The following is a 25000-nucleotide window of genomic DNA, read 5'->3' as shown; positions in this document are numbered from 1 at the left end:
TTTCGCGTCACTGACTCTGAGCGAAGTGGATGGGACGCTGCGGCGCTCAAGGTGAGATCTGCTGGATTCAGCTTGTCTTGCACGGCGCTCACTTCTCACATCCCCGTGAAAATTTGATAGGCGATTCTACTTGTACACACACACACACACACACACACACACACACACACACACACACACACACACACACACACACACACACACACACACACACGGTAGCTCAGTGGTTAGAGCGCTGGCTTCACAAGCCAGAGGACCGGGGTTCGATTCCCCGGCCGGGTGGAGATATTTGGGTGTGTCTCCTTTCACGTGTAGCCCCTGTTCACCTAGCAGTGAGTAGGTACGGGATGTAAATCGAGGAGTTGTGACCTTGTTGTCCCGTTGTGTGGTGTGTGCCGGGTCTCAGGCCTATCCGAAGATTGGAAATAATGAACTATGAGCTCGTTCCGTAGGGTAACGTCTGGCTGTCTCGTCAGAGACTGCAGCAGATCAAACAGTGAAACACACACACACACACCGCGTAGTGTAGTGGTTATAGCACGCTCGACTGACAATCGAGAGGGTCCGGGTTCGAGTCCCGTAGGCGGCGAGGCAAATGGGCAAGCCTCTTAATGTGTGGCCCCTGTTCACCTAGCAGTAAATAGGTACGGGATGTAACTCGAGGGGTTGTGGCCTCGCTTTCCCGGTGTGTGGAGTGTATTGTGGTCTCAGTCCTACCCGAAGATCGGTCTATGAGCTCTGAGCTCGCTCCGTAATGGGGAAGACTGGCTGGGTGACCAGTAGGCGACCGAGGTGAATTACACACACACACACACACACACACACACCGCGTAGTGTAGTGGTTATAGCACGCTCGACTGACAATCGAGAGGGTCCGGGTTCGAGTCCCGTAGGCGGCGAGGCAAATGGGCAAGCCTCTTAATGTGTGGCCCCTGTTCACCTAGCAGCAAATAGGTACGGGATGTAACTCGAGGGGTTGTGGCCTCGCTTTCCCGGTGTGTGGAGTGCGTTGTGGTCTCAGTCCTACCCGAAGATCGGTCTATGAGCTCTGAGCTCGCTCTGTAATGGGAAAAACTGGCTGGGTGACCAGTAGGCGACTGTGGTGAATCACACACACACACACACACACACACACACACACACACACACACACACACACACACACACACACACACCATATACGCACTAACATTTATTTATTCATCCCTGGTATTGCAAGATTGAAAGAGCCGGAAGGGCAGCGAGAAGCGTGGCATTGCAATTGCCGTAGTCTCAGCGGAACAGGGAAGGTAAAGTGTAATGTGGCGTGCAATGTGCCTCTTATCCCTTCTGTCTGTTAAGGGTCAAGCATCGCCCAGAGTGTTGCTGCTGCGTGTAGTTTGTCTGTCCAACACCTCAGAGCCGTTCTCGCTCTTGTTGAGTGTATTAGTACCAGCCTGCGCAAACTGCATTTATTTATTTTTTTTCGAAGTTGTCTCCAGGGTATCTAAGGCTTCCACTGCTAGACAATCCTGTAATCACAATTTTTCTATTTTTTTTTATTTTCGCGTATTGGTACTGTTGTCTCCAATATTTCTGTTCCCGAGAAAAGACTAAAATATAACGTTTTCTTATTTTCCTTGTGTTCTTGAATTTTTTTTTTTTTCCGCGTCCGGTATACAGGATTAAATGATACGGTGTAATCATTGAACGCGTGGGTGTGCTGGCTTCCTCGCCGAGTCTTATTTATGTTCAAATTTCGTGGTATTTTCTCCTTCAGCGGCAGCGCACTATAATTCCCCGGAGAGCAAATTCAGGTGTGAAAATCATTCTGCCTCTCGGCGCTTAGCTTGGACACTTGATTTTTTTTTTTTCCGAATTCAGTGTTGAGTGAGCGGCGAGGCAGTCACCATTAGCCTCTGATATAAGCAAATGTACCCTTGGTCGTCGCTGCCTTTGTGGTTGTGTACCCTCAAGGTGGATGGCTATCGGTGAGACGTAAATCATGGGAGGAAGTCATAAATTATTCCCCCTATTAGAATGTATAATAATGTGCGTATGTTTTGCACCATGGCATGCTGCTTTGGGTAAATGGCAGGAGCTAATTATTTTTCGTTACTTTTTTACCAAGATATTTAATTAGTTTGATTATTTACTAGGGAGAATAATACAGGTGTTAATTAAAACATGTAAGTACAGAGAAAATGATATCTTACCTCATTTTTGTTCCGTATTTCACTGATGTAACTTTATTTGAGCTGAGGAGAGAAGGTGACGTTTTATTTTATTTCATTTTAGGCACTGAAGATGACGCCAGTTTAACATCCAAAGGTCAGATCATGTTAATAATCAATGTTCGCGTCTATTACTTCATGTTTTTGTAGCATTATAGTTAGAAATACACGCAAGAACCAGAAACAATATAATCTGTTGTATTTATTTCGTTATTGTATCTATTTATTGTATTTTATCTGTTTTATCTATTGGTATTTTCTTACCGTCTCATAAACTGCACCATTTACGGCGGGTGGGGTGCTGCGAGCCGGCGGGTGTTGGCAGGGACGTGACGTTGGCGTGAGAGCCATGCAAGACAAGTCATCTCGCCCGCAGGAACTCACCTCGAGACTCACTGAATCCATGTATCCCTTTAGCCTCTCCTACCATGAACGTTCTGTCGGCTAACCGGAACGCCCTGCTGTAAAATAAGTTGTCAGGTACGGTGCTGAGAGAGAGAGAGAGAGAGAGAGAGAGAGAGGAGAGGAGAGGAGAGAGAACGCACGGCTATAACGTAAGACCCTGAACACCAAATAGCGAGATGAAATGGTTTGGAGGAGAAAAAAAAAAAAAAAAAGAGAACAGTGTGATGAAATATGAGATGAGATGAAGCAGAGATTAGATAAAGGAAGAGGAGGAGAAGAAGTAAAACATGACAGGTTAGGCAAGATGTTATCGTTAAGCTATCGGAGGAGCAAAGCGGGAGCAAACCAGCAGTAACAGTAGTAGTAGTGGTGGTAGTGGTAGTGGTAGTGGTAGTAGTATAGGAGGAGGAGTGGTAATAGTTGTTGTAGTTAGTAGTAGTGAATATTAGTAAAGAGTAGAGAGGGAAAGAGAGACAGGGAGAGAAGGAGCATTGTGTGTAGGCAGGCAGGAATATAGGGAGGCAGGAAGGGGTGGGGTGGAGCAGGAACAGCAAAGGCGCCCCCGCTACACTACGCCGCGCCGCTACACTGTCACCCCCGCGGCCTAGTGCTGTGTTATTACCCATTTCGTTCCGCGTAACTACCCGACCCGCCCCGACCCATTGTGCTGTCAGCCGGGTTTCTATATAATATACTAACTTACGAAGCCTTCCTCCCACCGGCACTTGTCACCCGCTCTTGAAATACGACGCTTAAACTCTCCACTTTAGCGCACACGTCCCCGCCGCGACCCGTCCGCAAATTGAAGGTGTAGAAGAACAGGGGCAGGTGTGCGGGGCTGGGTGGTTGGGCTCCCTGTGTCTTGAGAACATCTTGCGCCACTGTGCGAACTCCCGACGCTCTCTCTGTGGGGAGACAATGAGGAGAGCGCCCTTTGATGTTTCGTCACGCCGCCTCAGTGTATTCAGGTGCTCTTATTAAGATTAGTTATAGTATTAGTTTGGAATGCTGAGTACCAGGAAAGCAGCATGACCTCTTCTGCCTGCTTTCTCTCCTCCCTACACCCTTCATCTACTGACATCCTCCTCTTCCTCCTCCTCCTCCTCCTCCTCCTCCTCCTCCTCCTCCTCCTCCTCCTCCTCCTCCTCTTTAATGTTTTTTTTTATTTGTCTAGTCTTCTTCGTCGTCGTCATCGTCCTCCTTGTCCTCCTCCTCCTCCTCCTCCTCCTCCTCCTCCTCCTCCTCCTCCTCCTCCTCCTCCTCCTCCTCCTCCTCCTCCTCCTCCTCCTCCTCCTCACAAGCCCAAACTCAAAAACTACATTCTATAAATCCATATCCGTATCCCCATTCCTATGCTGGAAAACACACACACACACACACACACACACACACACACACACACACACACACACACACACACACACACACACACACACACGGCAGAAAACAGTCCCATCTTGGTCTTGCTCAGCTCACCTCAAGTCCGGAGATCAGTCCCCTATCAGCTGGAAGTGTCAGTCAGTGTGCGGTATTCCTCGTTGTCTTCTCTTCAACGACAGCCACACCAGACCAGTCTCTCCCCTCTCTCTCTCTCTCTCTCTCTCTCTCTCTCTCTCTCTCTCTCTCTCTCTCTCTCTCCTTCCTTCCTTCCTTCCTTCCTTCCTTCCTTCTTCTTTCTTTCTTTCTTTCTTTCTTTCTTTCTTTCTTTCTTTCTTTCTTTCTTCCTTCCTTTCTTTCTTTCTTTCTTTCTTTCTTTCTTGCTTGCTTGCTTGCTTGCTTGCTTCCTTCCTTTCTTTCTTTCTTTCTTCCTTCTTTCTTCCTTCTTTCTTTCTTTCTTTCTTTCTTTCTTTCTTTCTTTCTTTCTCTCTCTCTCTCTCTCTCTCTCTCTCTCTCTCTCTCTCTCTCTCTCTCTCTCTCTCTCTCTCTCTCTCTCTCTCTCTCTCTCTCTCTCTCTCTCTCTCTGCTTCTCACGTTATATTTGTTATTTGTAGTGTACAGTTTGTTGTTGTTTTTCTTATTTATTCTTCTTGTTCTTTTTTTCTGCTTCTGCTTCTGTTTGTTCTTGTTCTTGTTTGATTCTTGTTCTTTTTCTTCTTTATCCTTTATATCTTCGTTTTTTGCATCTACATCTTTTACATCTTCTAAATCATCTTCTTCCTCTATATCATCATCTTTATCTTTATCTTTATCATCTTCATTATCATTATCATCGTCATCATCATCATCATTTTCTTGTTCTTGTTCTTCTTGTTCTTGTTCTTCTTGTTCTTCTTTTTCTTGTTCTTCTTATTCATGTTCTTCTTCTTGTTCTTCTTCAATATGTATTAAAAGTCAATAAGCTTATGAAAATTCCCCATTAAGCTCCCAACCTAACCTAACCTTACCCAACCTATCCTAACCTAACCTAACCTAACCTAACCTAACCCAACCTAACCCAACCCAACCTATCCTAACCTAACCCAACCCAACCTATCCTAACCTAACCTAACCTAACCAGACTCTCTCACAGCAGTCCATTACATCAGCTACCCCAGACTCTCACAGCAGTCCATTACATAGTACACACACACACACACACACACACACACACACACACACACACACACACACACACACACACACACACACACACACACACACACACACACACACACACACACACACACACACACACACACACACACACACACACACACTGCTTGACTCCCGGTCCGCAGCGCAGCAGTAGGCACGTCACCGGCGGCATGAATACTAATCGCAACAAGTTTGTCTTTCTTTGAAGCACGGCCGACCACCGCCAAATGACACTCGGGTGCTGGTCTAATAAGAAGCTCCGAGTGATTTATCGGCGCCTGGTTACCGGGGTGAGGAGGACACGCCTTACCCAGCCAGTCCACCCGCCAGCCTGATACCAAACCACACAGCTGCTAAACCAAACGACTTCCATGCCAGTGTACCAGTAAGCCAAATAGCAGGCAAACCACACACCCACCAGACCAAACACGTAGCAAGATATTTAGCTGGAAAACCACACAATTGGCAAAGAAATGAAATGTCTATCCAGCCAACCATTTAGCCACTGAGAAAGGCAACCAATAAACAAACCAACGAGTCAGCCAACCAAAAGCCAACCAAATGACCACCTATTCCAGCACTGACTCAATTTTCTACCCATTACGCCAACCATCCAAACACCCAGTCTTTAAGTCGACCATCCACCCCATCCGCTAAGGGCAACTAACTATCCAGCCAACTATCCAGCCAAGCATCGTATCCTAACGTAACCTGACCTAACCTAACCTAACCACCCGGACAACCACTCACCCAACCACTAAGCCAACCATCCAGACAACCATCCAGTCAACCAGAAAGTCAGGTAACCAAACAGTCTACCAGTTACTCAATTAGACAACCAGCCACCTAGCCAGCCAGCCTGCCATTCCACAGGTTAGTCATCCAGCCAACCAAAAAGCCAGCCAGCCAGCCAGCCAGCCAGCCAGCCAGCCAGCCAGCAGCAATCAACCATATAGCCAGCCAATCAAACAGGCATCCATCCAGACAGCCATCTATCCAACCAGCCAGCCACCCGACCAGCCAGCAAGCAATATAACCAGCCAGCCAGCTAGCCAGCGAGCAAGTCAACAAGCCAGCCAACTAAACGCCCAGTCAGCCATGTAGTTAGCCATGTAGCCAGCCAGAAATCCAACCAACCAGCCAGCCAGCCAACCATGTAACCAGCCAGGCATGGAGCCACCCAGCTGGCCAGACAATGCCAGCCATCCCAGCCATGCCAGCCATCCAGCCAGGTCGCGAAGTCTTGGACAATTGTTATGTGAGCGCCGTAGCAACACAGGAAATACTCGGAATTAATGTTGCATCTGTATTCCGGTACGGGAATGGCGGTTTTACAGAAGAAAATCATTAGGCGGAAGAGATTTATAAGATAGGGTCGAGTTAGCAGCGGCAGCAGCAACAACACCAACAACAGTACAGAGAGAGAGAGAGAGAGAGAGAGAGAGAGAGAGAGAGAGAGAGAGAGAGAGAGAGACCCACACCTATCCATCCACCCACCCCACCCACCCAACAGTGCCATAACACTCTCCAGAACCTGCTATGCTAATCAGGCACATCCAGGTTGCGTGTGTGTTTATTGGCGCGTGTGTGTACGTATACTCCAAAGTACATGTGTGTGTTTTAATGCCAATAAATCTGACTGTCTTGGACCATTGTACTTCTGGCGACGACGAGGAGGAGGAGGAGGAGGAGGAGGAGGAGGAGGTGGTGCGAGTAGTAGTAGTTGTTTTAGTAGTAGTAGTAGTAGTAGTGGCGGTAGTGATAGTGGTAGTAGTAAGTAAAAGTAACACTGGTTCTATGATGAAAGGAAACCGAAAGAATAAACAGATAGGAAGAAAGTGGACGAAGATGAGATGTAGTAGTAGTAGTAGTAGTAGTAGTAGTAGTAGTAAAAGTAGTAGTAGTAGTAGTAGTAGTAGTAGTAGTGAAGCCAGTATATTGACAAAAACGAAAACCGTGAGGAAGACAAGGAAGGCGAAGAGGAAGAAGAAAATGAGAAAGGAAAGAAAGAAGATAACAAAACGAAGAAAAATGCGAAAAACAAAGTAACGAACAAGAATGAGGAGCTGGAGGGAGAAGTAACGAAGGCGAGAAGAACGACGAAGAGGAAGAGAAGGAGAAGGACTTGCAGGAAAATGAAGAATAAAAACAAGAACGAATATAAGAAAGAACAATGAATAAGAAGGCAAAGAAGAAAAAAAAAAAAAACGAAGGGCAAGAAAGAAGACAAAGAAGAAGGAAAGAAAGGGGAAAGTGACGATGGCTAGTAGAAAGATGGAGACGAAGTAGAAGAGTAAGAAAAGGAGGAAGAAGAAAGGGAAAAAATAAAGAAACAAAGATAAGACAAGAAAACGTAGACCACTAAGGAGACGGCGACGAAGGAAGATGAGGACGAAAAAGAAGAGGAGGAGGAAGAGGAGGAGGAGGAGGAGGAGGAGGAAGAGAAGTAAGAGGAAGCGGAAAGGAAGAGAAAAAAGATGAAAGAAAAAAAATGAAATGAGTAAGACGAAGCAGACGATGACTAAAAGGAAGATGGGAACGAAAAAGAAGGGGACTCGGAGTAGGAGGAAAAGGAGGAGGAGGAGGAAGAGGAAGAGGAAAGGAAGAAAAAATAAAAGTAAACATAAAAAGGTAAGATAAGATAAAAAAGGAAGACTAGAACGATGGAGACGACGAGTAAGAGGAAGATGAGGACGAAAAAGAAGAGTTGTAGGAAGAAGAAGAAGAAGAAGAAGAAGAAGAAGAAAAAAAATAATCAAACTAGAAAGAAAAAAAAAACACGACTAAGAAGAAGATAGGAACGAAAAAGAAGAGGAGTCGGAGAAGGAGTACTGGGATGAGGAGGAAGAGGATGAGGCGGCGGCGGCGGCGGCGAAGGAGGATAGGTGTTCCACGGGGCATCAGTGGCCGAGATTCATTTCCCTGGTGAGCGCGGCGTGCATCACAATCTGGCCTCACGTAGCGGCGCTCTCCAAGACACAGGCGATAAATTAAGTCCCTCAGCCAGCCCACCTCCCAGCCTTCCCTATTCCCCTCCTCCCCGCCTCTCTGCCTCTCCCAAGCCAGCCAGCCAGCCAGCCAGCCAGCCAGCCAGCCGTGTCTCCGCTACAAGCTTAATCGATTTATTTAACAGATTTTTCACGTACATTTTGATTACCACCGCCTTGTTCTTCTTCTTCTTTTATCTCCCTCCTACTGCCTCCTTCTCCTCCTTCTCCTCCTCCTCTTTTTATTTATTGTTCCTGTTCTCTCTCTCTCTCTCTCTCTCTCTCTCTCTCTCTCTCTCTCTCTCTCTCTCTCTCTCTCTCTCTCTCTCTCTCTCTCTCTCTCTCTCTCTCTCTCAATTCGATCTTTTCTTTGTCGTTTTTCTTGTCCTTAGTGTTCTTTTCTTCTTCTTCTTCTTCTTCTTCTTCTTCTCCTCTAATATATGAAAATTAACAAATTTTTCACGTACACTTTAATTATACCGGCTTGTCTTTCTTCTATCCTCCTCCTCTTCCTCCTCCTCCTCCATTATCTTTTTTGCCTTTCCTCTGTTCCTTCTTTAATCGATTTATTTGGCAGATTATTAGCTACAATGTTATTACCTAGAGCAGTCTTTTACCTTACTGCATTTTTTCCCTTTCATTTCCTGTTTTTTTTTATATTTTTAGGTAGAAGGGGTGTTATTGTCTCATGATTTTACCTTTTTCCTCCTTCGCTCATTTCTGTATGAAGCGAGTAAGTTATATTTTCGATCTGTCTTGTTTGTATTTAATTGACATCTCATCTCCTTTAGTTTTATATTTAAATTTTAGCTCGATATTCGCATTATTCCTTCACTTATTCTCTTCGGTACCATAACGTGTTTTCATATTCACTCTGGTTACTATTTGGCGATTTTATACAGCTTCAGAAACAGATGTTGGGATTGAAATAGTGAAGACTCGGGCCAGTAATCTTTTGACCTCCATAGATCCTTCCTAATGCAAATAAGATCGTCTAATCATACCCAAGAATCAAGGTAAAACTGCGTCTCTGTATGAAAGGAGTTAAGAGCACAGGCAGGCAGGCAGGCAGGCAGGCAGGCAGGCACACAGACCCACTGAGTTATGTATCGGCATCCTCAGATAAACACACACTATTCATTTCAATGTAATTACAGTACATTCAACATCTCCTGTATTACTGCTACTTCAATTTCCATTCCTCCTAAGTTTTTGTTTATTTTTTCCCCTGAGCGCGGTCCCTGCCAGACACCCAAACATTTGAGTGTATCACGCGTCACTCTCCTCTCTTGGCGACCACAACGTTTATGAGTTAATTATATACATTTGTCCCTCTTGCTTGAGCTGCTCCTCCCTGCTTCTGCTGCTGTTGCTGCTGGGGAAGGGAGGGGAGCCAGACTGCTTGCCGGGGGCGCTGAAGGGCTGGATGGGCGGTGGGCGTGTAAGTGTGCGGGCGTGCTCTGGAGGAAGGGGAAGTTTGCACGCGAGATCGGCTGAGTATGCAAAACAGCCTCCTTGTTGAGCACAGAGCCACAAGTACTGATAGTTCTTAGCTTGGGTACAGCCGTGTGTGTGTTTCACTGTTTGATCTGCTGCAGTCTCTGACGAGACAGCCAGACGTTACCCTACGGAACGAGCTCAGAGCTCATTATTTCCGATCTTCGGATAGGCCTGAGACCAGGCACACACCACACACCGGGACAACAAGGTCACAACTCCTCGATTTACATCCCGTACCTACTCACTGCTAGATGAACAGGGGCTACACGTGAAAGGAGACACACCCAAATATCTCCACCCTGCCGGGGAATCGAACCCGGTCCTCTGGCTTGTGAAGCCAGCGCTCTAACCACTGAGATACCGGGCGTGTGTGTGTGTGTGTGTGTGTGTGTGTGTGTGTGTGTGTGTGTGGCCTTGATCCCAGGGTCGCGCCGCATGCTGATGGGCGCGCCGGGGTGACAGAGGGCGTGTTACTCCTGACGTGGTGTTTGGGTCAATGTATGTGTTTAGGTTGTTATTTGCGTGATTCTCCTGATTGCCTTTCTCTCTCTCTCTCTCTCTCTCTCTCTCTCTCTCTCTCTCTCTCTCTCTCTCTCTCTCTCTCTCTCTCTCTCTTACGTAATCTCGTTTTTTTTCCTTCCTTCCTTCCTTCCTTCCTTCCTTCCTTCCTTCCTTCCTTCCTTCCTTCCTTCCATACTTTTCTCCGTCTTTCCTTCCATACCTTCCTCCTTCCTTCCTTCCTTCCTTCCTTCCTTCCTTCCTTCCTTCCATACCTTCCTTCCTTCCTTCCTTCCTTCCCATCATTCCTTTCTTACAAACTATCATGGTCCTTCTCTCTTTCGCCTGTTTCTTTTCTCTTTCTTTAATTTTCTTTCTTAAACTCTTTTTCTTTGTTAGTGTGTTCTCTCTCTTTCGTGGTTCCTTTATTTCTTGTTTCCTTCTTTTTTTCTTTCTTCGTGTTTTCTTTCCTTTGTTTATTTTTATTTTCTTTCTTCCTCCTCCTCTGTTACCATTTTTTTCCTTATTTCTTTCTTCTTCCTTCTTTATCTATTCTTCCTTTTTTACCTTTTCTTCCTTTCTCTCATGTTTCCTTTTTCTGGCTCACGTTCTCTCTCTCTCTCTCTCTCTCTCTCTCTCTCTCTCTCTCTCTCTCTCTCTCTCTCTCTCTCTCTCTCTCTCTCTCTCTCTCTCTCTCTCTCTCTCTCTCTCTCTCTCATATTTTCTGATTTATTACTTTCTTTTTCTTTTTCTCCCTTTTAATCTTTTCTGTTTTTCCTTTATTTTTTATCCTAATTTTCTCAGTGAATTTTTCTATTGCATCCACCTTGTTTTCCTTCACTTCTTCCTCTTCTCTCATTCCCTGTTGTTATTTTTTCCTATCACCTCTTTTGTCTTCCATATCCTCTTTCTCCTCTTTCTTTATTTCACCTCTTCCTCTCTTTCTTCGTCTTACATTTCGTTCATTTCATTCATTGCTTCTTTGTTTCCTATTCTTTCTGTTTTCATTTTTCCTCTTTTATTCTTTTATTCTTCTTTTTCCCATCTTTCTTCTTATTTTTATCTCTAGTATTGTTCTTTTCTCAAATCCTGTTTTATTTCGACTTCTCATCCTCTTCCTTTTCTCCCTCTTCCTCCTCTTCCCTTCTTATCATCCATTGTGCATCTAGATCTTGTTTCACCTTTACCACCATTTCCTTCTTCCTCCTTTCTTCTTCCTCCTCCTCCCTCTCCTCTTTCTCTTTCTCATCTTCCATGCTCTACGTTGATTATTGTCCTAGATCCTGTTTCCCCTCTTTTTCCTGATGCCCTTCCCTCTTTCTTCTGCCTCTTGCCTCCTTCGCCTCCTCCCTGACCCACCCACCCCTTATCCCGCCTCACCCCGCCTCGCCTCGCCCTCACCCTCGTCACTGGCGGCCCGTCCTTGGTCCGTCAGAAACACCGCGTGCTCTGCAATTTTGAGTGATGAATGGCGGCGAGGCGGCTCAGGATTCGTGCGAAATCACATCTCTTGTGTACGTACCTTGATGTGTGTGTGTGTGTGTGTGTGTGTGTGTGTGTGTGTGTGTGTGTGTGTGTGTGTGTGTGTGTTATTTTGTGTTGTGTTTGTTGGTGTAAGTTTTATGATTACATTACGTGAAAGTAGACTGTAAGGTGTGTGTGTGTGTGTGTGTGTGTGTGTGTGTGTGTGTGTGTGTGTGTGTGTATGTTTGTTTTATTTCCTGCTGTGTTTGTCGGTTTAAGTTCTATGATTCTATTACGTGAAAGTGTGTGTCTGTGTGTGTGTGTGTGACTATGTGTGTGTGTTTGAACTTCATTGTGCACTGTTACCTACTAGAAAAAGAAGAAAAAGAGATGTCTTGCCGCTGTACATGATATACCAATAAGCTAAGTATGCTCGCCAAGCCGGACACGGAGGAACAGCGCATGATATCTCCCAAGAATGAGTGTGTGGTGTAACCTGAGCGCTGTTATTTCTGTCAAGCTTTATTACGGACCAGTTGTTCTTGCGCCGCAGCGGGAAACTCAACTCCCCTGACAGAAAAAGAGAGTAAAAAAAAAATGTGATCTGAGCTAACGATATATTTCTTGATCTATTTTTTTCTCAATTTTCTCTTTACGTGCAAGAAATAATGAGTGAGATGAGGAGAACTTCAAAGCGACACTTCAATTCTATGGATAGTTACGTTGAAATGAAGAATGTGAGGTGAAGAACTTACTTTTTTGTTTATATTTACGTGTGAACGAGCCCGATCAAAAATAGAAATAGAGAGAAAAGAAAAAAAAGGATGAGATTGTATTCCTACGAAAGTAACAGAAAAAAATTAAAACTGGTATTCTTAACCCTTTCAATACTGGGACACATTATTACTTTGAGATTTGTGTAAGTTTTTTTTTTATTATTGGCATTAGGAAAGGTCTATGGAGGTCAGAAGATTAATGGTTAAAGTCTTCACTATTTTAATCCCCAACAAAAGTTTCTGAAGCTGTATAAAATCACCAAATAGCAAGTAGAAGGAATACTGAAACGCGTAATAGTACTGGAGGGTTTAATACCAAAAATGTGTACATATGTCTGTCTATAAGTATACTTCCTTCCTTCCTAGTTCGACCCATTGCCTTATAAGAAGTAAAAACAAGACCAAATGGGAAAGAAAAAAGCAGAACCATTGAAAACCACACTTATTTTCGACGCTTACTCAAGGTTCGGCAATGAAAGGGCGGGTGAGACGCGACTATTGTTTACTTGAGCTGTGTTTCAGTGGTGGAGAGACGCGTGGTGTGACAGCCGGCACTCACTCAAGGCCCCAAGAAAATGAAGACAAGTGAATCGTGGCCCTTTTTTTTATTTTACAAGTGGATCGTGACTTTTTTTTTTGTCTTTTCTTTCTTCCTTTTCATTTTACCGTATTTACTCTTTTTTTTCTTTTAATTGATAGAAGCTTTATTTTCTTCTAGTCTTGAATTGATAGAAGCTTTATTTTCTCTAGTCTTGAATTGATAGAAGCTTTATTTTCTTCAGTCTTGAATTGATAGAAGCTTTATTTTCATCAGTCTTGAATTGATAGAAGCTTTATTTTCGTCAGTCTTGAATTGATAGAAGCTTTATTTTCTTCAGTCTTGAATTGATAGAAGCTTTATTTTCTCAGTCTTGAATTGATAGAAGCTTTATTTTCTCTAGTCTTGAATTGATAGAAGCTTTATTTTCTCTAGTCTTGAATTGATAGAAGCTTAATTTTCGTCAGTCTTGAATTGATAGAAGCTTTATTTTCTTCAGTCTTGGATTGATAGAAGCTTTATTTTCTTTAGTCTTGAATTGATAGCAGCTTTATTTTCTCTGGTCTTGAAATGATAGAAGCTTTATCAATTCTTTAGTCTTGAATTGATAGAAGCTTTATTTTCTTTAGTCTTGAGTTCATAGAAGCTTTATTTTCTTTACTTTGAATTGATAAAGGGTTTGTTTTCTTTACTCTGAATTGATAAAAGCTTTATTTTTTGCTATTTTAATTGATAGAGGCTTTATTTTCTTCTTTGAATTGATAGAGGCTTTATTTTCTTTAGTCTTGAATCGATAGAAGCTTTATTTTCGTCAGTCTTGAATTGATAGAAGCTTTATTTTCTTCAGTCTTGAATTGATAGAAGCTTTATTTTCTTCAGTCTTGAATTGATAGAAGCTTTATTTTCTTCAGTCTTCAATTGATAGAAGCTTTATTTTCTTTGGTCTTGAATTGATAGAAGCTTTATTTTATTTAGTTTTGAATTGATAGAAGCTTTATTTTCTTGACTTTGAATTGATAGCTTTATTTTCTTTACTTTGAATTGATAAAGGGTTTGTTTCTTTACTCTGAATTGATAGAGGCTTTATTTTTTGCTATTTTGATTGATAGAGGCTTTATTTTCTTCTTTGAATTGATAGAGGCTTTATTTTCTTTGCTTCGAATTGATAAAGGCTTTATTTTCTTTGCTTTGAGTTGATAGTCTTTATTTTCTTCAGTCTTGAATTGATAGAGGCTTTATTTTCTTGACTTTGAAATGATGGAAACTTTATTTTCTTTATTTGAGATGATAGAGACTATTTTCTTTACTTTTAATTGATAGAGGCTTAATTTTCTTTGCCTTTTTGAATTGATAAAGCCTGTATTTTCTTTGCTTTGAATTAGTAAAGGCTTTATTTCGTTTGCTTCCTTGAATTGATGGAAGCAAAGTGTTAACATTGACACAGACGAAGGAAGGAAGACTGAGACACTGCTGGACGTGTTATCTTGAAGGCAAATTGCTGAAGAAGTGAACGAATGACACCCAGTCCAACTCACCCCAGCCCAGCCCAGCCCAGCCCAGCACAGCCCAGCCCAGCCCAGCCCAGCCCAGCCCAGTCCAGCCCAGTCCAGTCCAGTCCAGTCCAGCCCAGCCCAGTCCAGTCCAGCCCAGCCCAGCCCAGTCCAGTCCAGCCCAGCCCAGCCCAGTCCAGTCCAGCCCAGCCCAGCCCAGTTCAGTCCAGCCCAGCCCAGCCCAGTCCAGTCCTGTCTAGTCCAGTCGAGATGCAATCGGTTGAGTTTCGTCAGGACTTCAACAAAGGAAATAGTCAAGATATGTTTAGTCTCTCTCTCTCTCTCTCTCTCTCTCTCTCTCTCTCTCTCTCTCTCTCTCTCTCTCTCTCTCTCTCTCTCTCTCTCTCTCTCTCTCTCTCTCTCTCTCTCTCTTCTTCTCTTTCTTTCTTTCTTTCTTTCTTTCTTTCTTTCTTTCTTTCTTCTCTCTCTCTCTCTCTCTCTCTCTCTCTCTCTCTCTCTCTCTCTCTCTCTCTCTCTCTCTCTCTCTCTCTCTCTCTCTCTCTCTCTCTCTCTCTCTCTCTCTCTCTCTCTCTCATTCCTCCCTCCTCCCTCCCTCTCTCTCCCTCTCACCCCTTTTCCTTCGTCGGGCGGCATGACACGAGCCTCCCTCACGCACTTGTCACACAGGGAAGCATTGCCGTCCACAGCTCACTTGCCCTTTGTTATTCTTGATTCCGAGGCCACAAAAGAAGCAGTGCACAATATCAACCCTTCAGCACTGGAACGCATTTTTTACCGTGAGTTTTGGGTATAATTGGACGATTTTATTCACATTAGGAAGGATCTATGGAGGTCAGATGATTAATGGCCACAGTCTTCACTATTTTAATCCCAACGTAAGTATCTGAAGCTGTATAAAATCACCAGGTACTAAGCAGAATAAATACGAAAATGCGTCATGGTACTGAAGGGGTTAGGAACTGATGGTGTAAGTCATGAGCTGCGTGTGTTATGCTGTGTGTGATTGAATGGAGGCTCATGTAATTGTGTGGGCATGTTCTGGGATGGTTTACGCTCCGTTCTTCAGTGTGGGGCTCTATCCTTCTTTGTAGGGCTACAGGGTATTGTATGAGCTGTGTAGGAGTGTATGATGCTGTGGGACTAGTTTTGGTCGTGTGGGTCTTGTTAACCATGTGATTCTGTGTGATATTGTATAGTGCTCTTATTTGGCTGTTTAAAGGGCTATTGGGAGACGTATATGAGCTATGTAGGACTGTATGATGCTGTATGAGGCTAATTTTTGTTTTGTGGGTCTTGTATGATACTGTATAGTGCTCTTCTGAGATTGCGTGGTGGTATGTGTTACTATATAAGGCTGTATGAAGCAGTGTGAGGCTGTGTGATGCTGTATAGGCTTGTATGACACGAGTATAATGCAGTAAATGTCTTGGTTTATGGGGCTCTGAGTCTGCGAGGGGCTGTATGTTATTATGAGACTGTATGTGGGCTGTGTTGAGTTGTTTGGCGGTGCTGAGCTGTACACACAAGACTACGCTATACAGGGCTGTGCTGGGCTATGTGGGAGCTGTATTGAGGATGAGACTTACTAGAGGCTCTGAGTCTGCGAGAAGCTCTATGTTATTATGAGACTGTATGTGGGCTGTGTAGAGTTGTTTGGCAGTGCTGAGCTGTACACACAAGACTACGCTATACAGGGCTGTGCTGGGCTATGTAGGAGCTGTGTTGGGGATGTGAGACTTGTTATGTTAGCTGGAATCTGCACTCTACATCAGACAGTACTGGGGCTGCGTGGCGCTGTCCGTACAAGGCTGCGCGGGGCTGTCCTGGGAAAACATGCCAGTGAGGTTGAGTTGAAGGTTGAAGGCCACTTGCCGCAGGGTCATCCTAGGAAAGAAAGAAAGAAAAAAAAAAAAAAAAAGCACTGTGAATTACTCTTGCAGTGCGTGTTTCTGTATATGTATTGTTAGTGTGATGGACGAGGCGGTGGTGGTGCTTGCTGGAGTGTAGTGTCGCCCTCCTCCTCCTCCTCCTCCTCCTCCTCCTCCTCCTCCTCCTCCTCCTCCTCCTCCTCCTCCTATCATCACGTAGCAGCTGAGTGAGAGACAAACTACCTAGACTTGCTCCTTCCTTATTTCCATGCTTTTTATTCATTCTATTTATTTGTTTACTGGTACTATTACTTATTTATTTATTTATTTATTTATTCATTTATTTATTTATTGCTACTACTATTTTTTTGTATTATTTGCTCCCTGGATGTCGTGGTCACTCAAGATAAGCGGACAGACGTGCAAGAAAAGGAGGAAAAACATAGTAGGAAGAAGGTAAAAGAGAAGAACGGGAATAGATGTGAATGCAAAAGAAAGATGGAAAGAAGGAGAAAGAATAAAACATAGGTAGATGGTGAGTCAGGACAGAAAAGGAACTGTAAATGAAGAATGAAGAAGGGAAAGGAGTAAGAAGAAAAGGATGCAAGATCAGAAAGAGATATGAAGACAAGGAAAATAAAAGAAGAACAAGAAGAGAAAGGAAGAGAAACATGGAAAACGCAAGAAAGTTGATAGACAAAAAGGAAGAAGCGAAGAGAAATAAGTAAAAATAGTTATAGATGCAAGGAGAGAGAGAAAAAAATATATACTTAAAAGAATAAATGAAGGAAAAAGAAGAGAAGCTGTCACGAAATAAAAACAAAAAAAAAAACAACTCGAGATAGAAAAAAACTGCTAATGCATCACAGGTTCTAACAAGAGAGAGAGAGAGAGAGAGAGAGAGAGAGAGAGAGAGAGAGAGAGAGAGAGAGAGAGAAGAGAGAGAGTAAAAAAAGATAGAAGCGTGACGAGACAAGCAAATGAAAGAGTTATGAGGAAGAAAACGAAAAGTAAGAATGATTACCAGGAAGAAAAACTGAAATTAAAGGAAAGAAAACATGAAGAGAGAGGAAAAACGAGAAAATCAAAGAGGGAGGAATAGAAGGAAGAGGAAAGGAAGAAGAGATGAAAGAGAGAAAAAACGAGAAAATCAAAGAACAAGCTGAGGAGGAATAGAAGGAAGAGGAAAGGAAGAAGAGATGAGAACAGTGGAGTGGTGAAGTGAGGGAACCGAGATGAAACCAAAATATATTACTAATTGCTGTTTTTTTTTCCTCATCATATTTTTATTAACTCCTTCAGTACCATGACGCGTTTCCATATTCATTCTGCTTGCTATTTAGTGATTTAAACTGCTTCAGAAACATATGTGGGAGATGTAAATAGTGAAGACCCTTGCCATTAATCTCCTGATCTCCAAAAACCCTTCATAATGTCAATGAAATGGTTTAATCGTGTACAAATCCTAAGGTAAAAATGTATCCCAGTATTGAAGGGGTTAAGTGGGTTTGTTAAAAGAATTGTCAAGGTAATGAATTTCTATTGTAGTTTTTTTCAGACTTGATAGAGCGTTTTAAGGCGATCATAGAGTAACGTGAAACTCTTAGATCAAAGAAAGGAACATTTTGACTAACATTTCAATTTTTCTCTCAATATTGGATGGTAAATTTGTATGATTGTTTGATTGAGTGATTGATTGGTCGATTCAAAACTACAATAACAATGGCAGACGAGATATTATTTGATTGATAGTAGCCATAAGGAAGCGACATTACAGCTCTACACTTCTCCTGACACCCATCATGGATAGATAGGTAGATAGATAGTTTACACACAAACAGTAGTGTTAATAATCGTTTCATAAATCACATACTGTAATTTTTTATGCAAGAGGGGAAGCTGGCCAAGGGTAACGAAAAATAAATAAATAAAAAAAGGCTCACTTGATTGCCAGTTCCCTTAAAGATAAGTAGAGTTAGCCGAAAGTCAGGGACAAATGTCTTGAGCTCTTAAAAGAAGTCAAGTCGAAGGAAGATGGAAAAACAGAAGCATGCAGGGAGTTCACTTACAAATATTAAGTGTCACGATCCATCATACATCTGCAGTTCATAGTCTCTTTAGCAGTGAATCATTCTTACTCAGCAGTACATCAACACGGCGGTCATGCGTACCACCGCGGGTTAGCTGTCAGCAGTGATCGCCACGCCGCCACGGGTAATGGAAGCCACCTGTTTATGTGACGCATAGATGAATCCTCCCCACTGGTGTCATTGTTCGTGGTGAATTGGTGATGTCAGTGTGTCGTGTGTGTGAAAGTGAATGTGACACTTTGGAAAAAAAAGTAAAGAGAAAATAAATGAAAAAATAAAGAAAATAATGAATAAACAAATCAAGTTAAATAAGATAAAGCGTAACAAGATCACGTCAATTCCACCTCAGCGAGACACTGCGGGGATCGTCGTGGTGAGGAACAGAGAGTCAAGTAGCCTTACTGATCCAATTGTAACAGTTTTTGTGTTTTCTTTCATGCTTTTTACCGTTTTTTTTTAGGAGGGGAGGTGAAGGTGTGGGAGGGAGGGTGGGGAGGGGCGGGATCTCCTTAGAATGCGTTAGTTCAGAGTCAGTCAGCAGGACGGGAGATTGAAGAGAAGTGTAAATGTAATGGAAAAGTTTTGAGAGACGTTAACAGACTTGTAACTTCCACAGCACACGCGTCACGAGACTCCTTCCCTCTTAGACCACCTCCTGACCCCTCCTGGACCCTCCTGGATTCCTCCTGACCCCTCCTGACCCTCCTGACACCCTTCCCTGGACACCCCTCCTGGACCCCTTCCTGTATCCCTGTCCCTGGACACCCCCTCCCTGGACCCCTTCCCTGTATCCCCTCCCTGGACACCCCTCCCTGGACCCCTTCCCTGTATCCCCTCCCTCTGGACATCTCCTCCCTGGACATCCCATCCCTGGACCCCTTCCCTGTATCCCCGTCCCTGGACACCTCCTCCCTGGACATCCCATCCCTGGACCCCTTCCCTGTATCCCCGTCCCTGGACATCCCTCCTGGACACCACCTCTCTGAACCCCTTCCCTGGACACCCCCTCCCTGTATCCCTTCCCTGGACACCCCATCCCTGGATCCCTTCCCTGTATCCCCTCCCTCTGGACACACCCTCCTGGACCCCTTCCCTGTATTCCCTCCCTGGACTCCCTCCAAGGATACCCCTTCCCTGGACACCCTCTCCCTGGACCCCTTCCCTGTATCCCCTCCCTATACTCCCATCCCTGGACATCCCATTCCTGGACACCCTCTCCCTGGACCCCTTACCTGTATCCCCTCCCTCTGGACACCCCCTCCGTGGACCTCTTCCCTGTATCCCCTCCCTGGACTCCCCTCCCTGGACACTCCTTCCCTGGACACCCTCTCCCTGGACCTCTTCCCTGTATCCCCTCCCTCTGGACACCCTCTCCCTGGACCTCTTCCCTGTATCCCCTCCCTGGTCTCCCCTCCATGGACACCCCCTCCCTGGACCCCTTCCCTGTATCCCTTCCCTGGACTCCCCTCTCTGGACACCCTCCCTGGACCCCTTCCCTGTATTCCTTCCCTGGACACCCCCACCCTGAACTATGGACTACCTCCCTGTACCCCTTCCCTGACCTCCCTCCCTAGACCCCTCCCTGTACCTCCTCCCATGATCCTTTCCTTGATCTTACTCATGATTCCCTTCCCTGGACCTCCATCCTGCACCATCCCCTCTCTGAACACCCACCCCCTTGATCCCCCTCCCAAGAATCCCTCCCTCTCTCTAGACCACCCTCCCCCCCCCTGAGCACCACGCCAAGACTCCAAGCTGATCAAGTGATGTGCAAATTGTAACTTGAAAGAAAGACTTGAGATTGAAACAGCTGATCTAAATCCACTCAGCAAAGGAGAAAATGTCGGGAAAGGCGAAAGAAGAACATTTTTGACAGAATGGACTGGGAAGGAAGTTTTTTTTGTAGTATTTAGGAAGTAGAATGAGGAGGATGAAAACAAAGAAGCAGAAGTAAGAAGGGGAAGGAAAAGAAATGAATTGAGAGGAGTAAAAGATTAGTAGTAGTAGTAGTAGTAGTAGTAGTAGTAGGAGGAGGAGGAGGAGGAGGAGGAGGAGGAGGAGGAGGAGGAGGAGGAGGAGGAGGAGGAGGAAAAAATGAAGTGAAGAGAACGAAAAAAAAATATTATGAGGAGGAGGAGGATGAAAAGAAAAGGAGGAGCAACAGGAAGAAGAAAATAGAAGTAGAAAGAGGATAAGTAAAAGAAAAGGAAGAGTAGGAGTAGGAGGAGGAAGAGGATGATGAGGAGGAAACGGAAGAGGATGATGAGAAGACAAAAAGAAGAAGAAAGAAAGAAGAAAGAAGAAAAGGATGAACACGGCCTTCCCAAAGAATCACAATCAGAACAACTTACCGTGAAAATGACAATGCATGATAAATTTGGTTGGATATCGTGACTGTGTACATTTCTACATATAGTGAACTTTTTTGTGTATATTTGAAGTAAGTTGAGTAGATACGTGTTCAGGCCACAAATAAAGGAAGTAACAAAACCCACTTTTCTTATCCCTCACAAAAAAAAAAAAAAAAAGTTATTTGTAGAGTAAAATGGTAGAGCAGTTGACTTCCCGTGGTGTCATGATACTGTTCCTCTGATACCATGAGAGTTATAGGAAGCAATACAACACACAGAGAATTACAGAGTTTACCAGTGAACCATGCGTGCTTTGGGGTCCGAGGGGTCTCCAAGCGCGCTGGTTCGAATCCTGTCCACGGTCCGAGTGTAGGTTGGGCTTCCTCACTCGGGGTAACGGTTTTCCTTGCGGTTGGGCTTTGACATAGGAGGTAACCCAGAAAGTATCCTCTTTAGCCCAGAAGTTCCCGTGAAAAGCCCACATGGTATAAAAAAAAATGAAATAGTGAAGAGGATGGGTAATTTTTTTTTTATTTATTATTTTAGTAAGTGAACAGAATAAAGTCAATCAGATGAGTAGCAGTGCAGTCAGTCCGCGAACGTACATTTGGGAAGAATGCATAAGGTTTGCGTGATTTATGAGAGAGAGAGAAAAAAAAAAACTTGCTAACTATAATTTTCCACTCTGAAATGGCTGACAATGTTGAAAAGCTTTATAAAATACCAGTCACTCTTCTGATCACCACTCTCTTTCTTAAACACAAGCACCAGTCTGTCTTAACAATGCACGAGGGGTGAGTGGTGATCAGAGGAGTGACTGGTATTTTATAAAGCTCTCTCTCTCTCTCTCTCTCTCTCTCTCTCTCTCTCTCTCTCTCTCTCTCTCTCTCTTCTCTCTCTCTCTCAACATTGTCAGAGATCCATTTCAACATTGTCAGCCATTTCAGAGTGGATTTATGAGAGAGAGAGAGAAAAAAAAACTTGCTAACTATAATTTTCCACTCTGAAATGGCTGACAATGTTGAAAAGCTTTATAAAATACCAGTCACTCCTCTGATCACCACTCACCCCTCGTGCATTGTTAAGACAGACTGGTGCTTGTGTTTAAGAAAGAGAGAGAGAGAGAGAGAGAGAGAGAGAGAGAGAAAGTGCAGGATGGTAGACTTCCTGATAATGGAGATGGAGACAGGAAAGGGTAATAAAAATATGCCACAGCGAACACAACAAGCACGACAAGCTCTCCAGGTTTTCGATCTACCATACAAGACAAAAGAGGCGCAACTCATCACCAGAATACAACGAGACTTGCCACCAGAGCACCAGACCAGCTTCCCTCAGGTTTGCCTACTCAGTTCCCCTTAGGACAGGGGTTCTCAACCTGGGGTACGCGTACCCCCAGGGGTACGTGAGAGGAATTTTTGGGGTACGTGGCGGGTTTCTCAAAATGCTTCAGTTTTAAATAGCAGCAAATTCGTTTGTAGTATACAATGTGTCCTTCACTAGAACCAGGACACGTTAACAACGTTAACAAGGAAACTCTTGGAGTTATATCACTTGAGAGGAAGCTCTCTTGGATTACAGTTGCCACACAACCTTGCAAACCTATAATATTTGCTCCGATTTCTTATCTTATATGTTATTCACACACACAGTGACTTATTTATCACTGTTACTAGTTACAAGTTGCAACTAGCTGCAAGCAACACTAGTTCACTGCCATAATGATCGAAAATTGTCTGATATAGTTCCTTTTTGGTAAATGCATTGCATGTTAGTCACATATAGTGTCTCCCTGTGAGGTACCAGTTCCTATCGACACTACCTCATAGAAACATACTAATATTAATTAAAAATTGTGTCTGCTCCACATATATAACACAATTTAAACTTAATAAACTAAGTCAATAAACCATGCATTTATTGTTACCCTTCCTGACGCTGCATTGTGGGTAAGGGTACGTGATCAATACTGAAAGACTTCGAGGGTACATCACATTAAAAGGTTGAGAAGAAGAAGAATTAACCTGTGCAGAAGCGAGGTGAAATGTGTGTTAAGGTTCCGTGCTGTCTTCAAGTCTCTAGAAATGAAAGATCTTGGTACACCAGACAATTATGTTTTGCTCTATATTATGATGTCAGTCGTATAAACTCAAGTAACTATAAAGAAATACCATGGTAGAATAAGAACAGAAAAATACTGGTAGGAGTAAAACCCTGGCAAATCAATAGATACATCGTAATACAGTGTTTAGAGACGATTACTCTGTACCGCGAGACGATACTGACTCTCTCCTGCGAACACTGAAATTGTGACAGTTTGGGTCCTCTCCTATTGATATTAATCAAAGTATTGCGATTTATTCACAATAGTAATATATTACACTCCGACGGAACACGGGCCTAATGTGTTTGAGATGTGGCATTTTGTTATAGTACATTTCGCTCTATATAGCGACTGTTTAGGACTAAAAAACTGTAGCTTCAGGTAGATATTCAATAATGTTATCTATCGATTTTCAGTCTTAAAGTAGGGAAAATTACGAATATTGATGCATTTCTTTTATAGTCCTCCTTGCTTCTCGAAAAGGTGCACGAATTTAGAAAAGGTTGAAGAACACTAAACTGTACCCTGAAAAAAAATACAGTAAAAAAGATAAGATAAAAATGACCAACATCTCTATTATTATGGAAGCTAATAATAATAATACCAAGACTAATTAAGTAATTCAGAGATAACGAAACGAACGACGATCACGAGAGCTTCCACGATAACAGTGTGTACGATAAGATTTGATTCCAGATTCCTCGATAGCGCTCCGAGTTTCCAAGATAACAATGGCATTCCAGTTTCCTCGATAGCGATGCAAGTTTCCAAAATGACGATGCCTTTCCATGATAAAGATGCCCTTCCAGTTTCCAAGATAATAATGCGAGTTTCCACGATCAAGATGCAATTCCAGTTTCCACGGGAACGATGCGGGTTTCCACGATGTCGATGCGGTTCCAGTCCTCACGATGCGATTTCAAGACACAATATTGAAGTCCACTTGCCTACACAGGTACTGGGACGAACCCTTTCACCCCGTAAGGATCCACCCAACACCCTTGAGTGCGAGTAAAGTGACGCTGCCACCTTCCTGCGCTGCAATTGAAGTCCACTTGCCTACACAGGTACTGGGATGAACCCTTTCACCCCGTAAGGGTCCACCCCACACCCTTAGGTGCGAGGAGAGTGGCGCTGCCACCTCACTGCGACGCAATTGAAGTTCACTTGCCTACACAGGTACTGGGGCGAACCCTTTCACCCCGTAAGAGTTCACCCCAGACCCGTGAGTGCGAGGAGAGTGACGCTGCCACCTTACTGCGCCTCACACGGGTAGCCATGAGCATAACCCGCCACACTCCACTCCCCAAACACTGTCAGTGAGTCCTTTTCACCCCGTAAAGGACCACTGGTACGGTCAGTGCCTGGCTCATGGCGCACAGCGTGCCCTCGTTCATGGCGAGTTGTTCAGCCCGATGTCATTATAAGCAGAGGTCCTGTACACACCACTCACCACCAGACTCTATGCAAGGAGCCCTTATCACCCCTTAAAGGCCCCTCACGGCATCATCTGATGGACGGTAGACACGGCACCCTGCTTAAGGCGACGCCTTGCCTAGTATGAGGCGCTGCAAGTTGACAACAATCAGTGAGCTTGAAGCCGCGAAGGAAAATGAGTCCACGCTAACAATGGGATTCCACGACAGGTTGCGATTCCAGTGTCCACGGTACAGATGTGTTTGTTGAGGATAACGATCCGTTTATCGAGGCTAACGGTGCGGCGATGGCGATGGCGAAACGATCCAAAGTATTATTACCTACACAGGTACTGGGACGAAACTTTTACCCAGAAAGGGTCAACCCCAGTCCCGTGGTTATGAGAGCAGTGACGATGCAACCTTGCAATGCCTCACACAGGTCGCCATGAGCAATGACCCGCCACACACCACTCCCCAAACGCTGTCATGAAGTGAGTCCTTTTACCTAACCTAACCTAACCTAACCTAATCTAACCTAACCTAACCTAACCTAACCTAACGTAAAGGACCCCTGGTACTGTCAGTGCCTGGCTCATGGCACAGCGTGCCCTCGTTCATGGCGAGTTGTTCAGCCCGGTGTCATTATAAGCAGAGGTCCCGTACACACCACTCACCATCATATTCTATGCAAGGAGCCCTTATC

At 44.1% G+C, this 25000-nt stretch overlaps 1 protein-coding gene and 2 non-coding genes across 3 annotated transcripts; all 3 read left to right on the top strand.

Moving 5' to 3' along the window:
- The first annotated feature begins 514 nt into the window (after window positions 1-514).
- On the top strand, window positions 515-590 carry Trnav-gac. Its single transcript has one exon. It is a non-coding gene; the product is annotated as a tRNA-Val (tRNA).
- A 234-nt stretch (window positions 591-824) lies between these two features.
- On the top strand, window positions 825-900 carry Trnav-gac. Its single transcript has one exon. It is a non-coding gene; the product is annotated as a tRNA-Val (tRNA).
- Window positions 901-18710: 17810 nt separating this feature from the next.
- On the top strand, window positions 18711-20158 carry LOC123518753 (formin-2-like). Its single transcript, XM_045279755.1, has 2 exons — window positions 18711-18836; window positions 19547-20158. The coding sequence occupies exons 1-2, from the start codon at window positions 18711-18713 to the stop codon at window positions 20156-20158; spliced, it is 738 nt and encodes a 245-aa protein (XP_045135690.1).
- The last annotated feature ends 4842 nt before the right edge of the window (window positions 20159-25000 follow it).

This window comes from Portunus trituberculatus, chromosome 44 (assembly GCF_017591435.1).
Source record: "Portunus trituberculatus isolate SZX2019 chromosome 44, ASM1759143v1, whole genome shotgun sequence".
In the NCBI taxonomy this organism is placed as follows: Eukaryota; Metazoa; Arthropoda; class Malacostraca; order Decapoda; family Portunidae; genus Portunus; species Portunus trituberculatus.
Note: the sequence above shows the minus strand (reverse complement) of the source record. Positions and strands in the feature narration are given on the sequence as shown.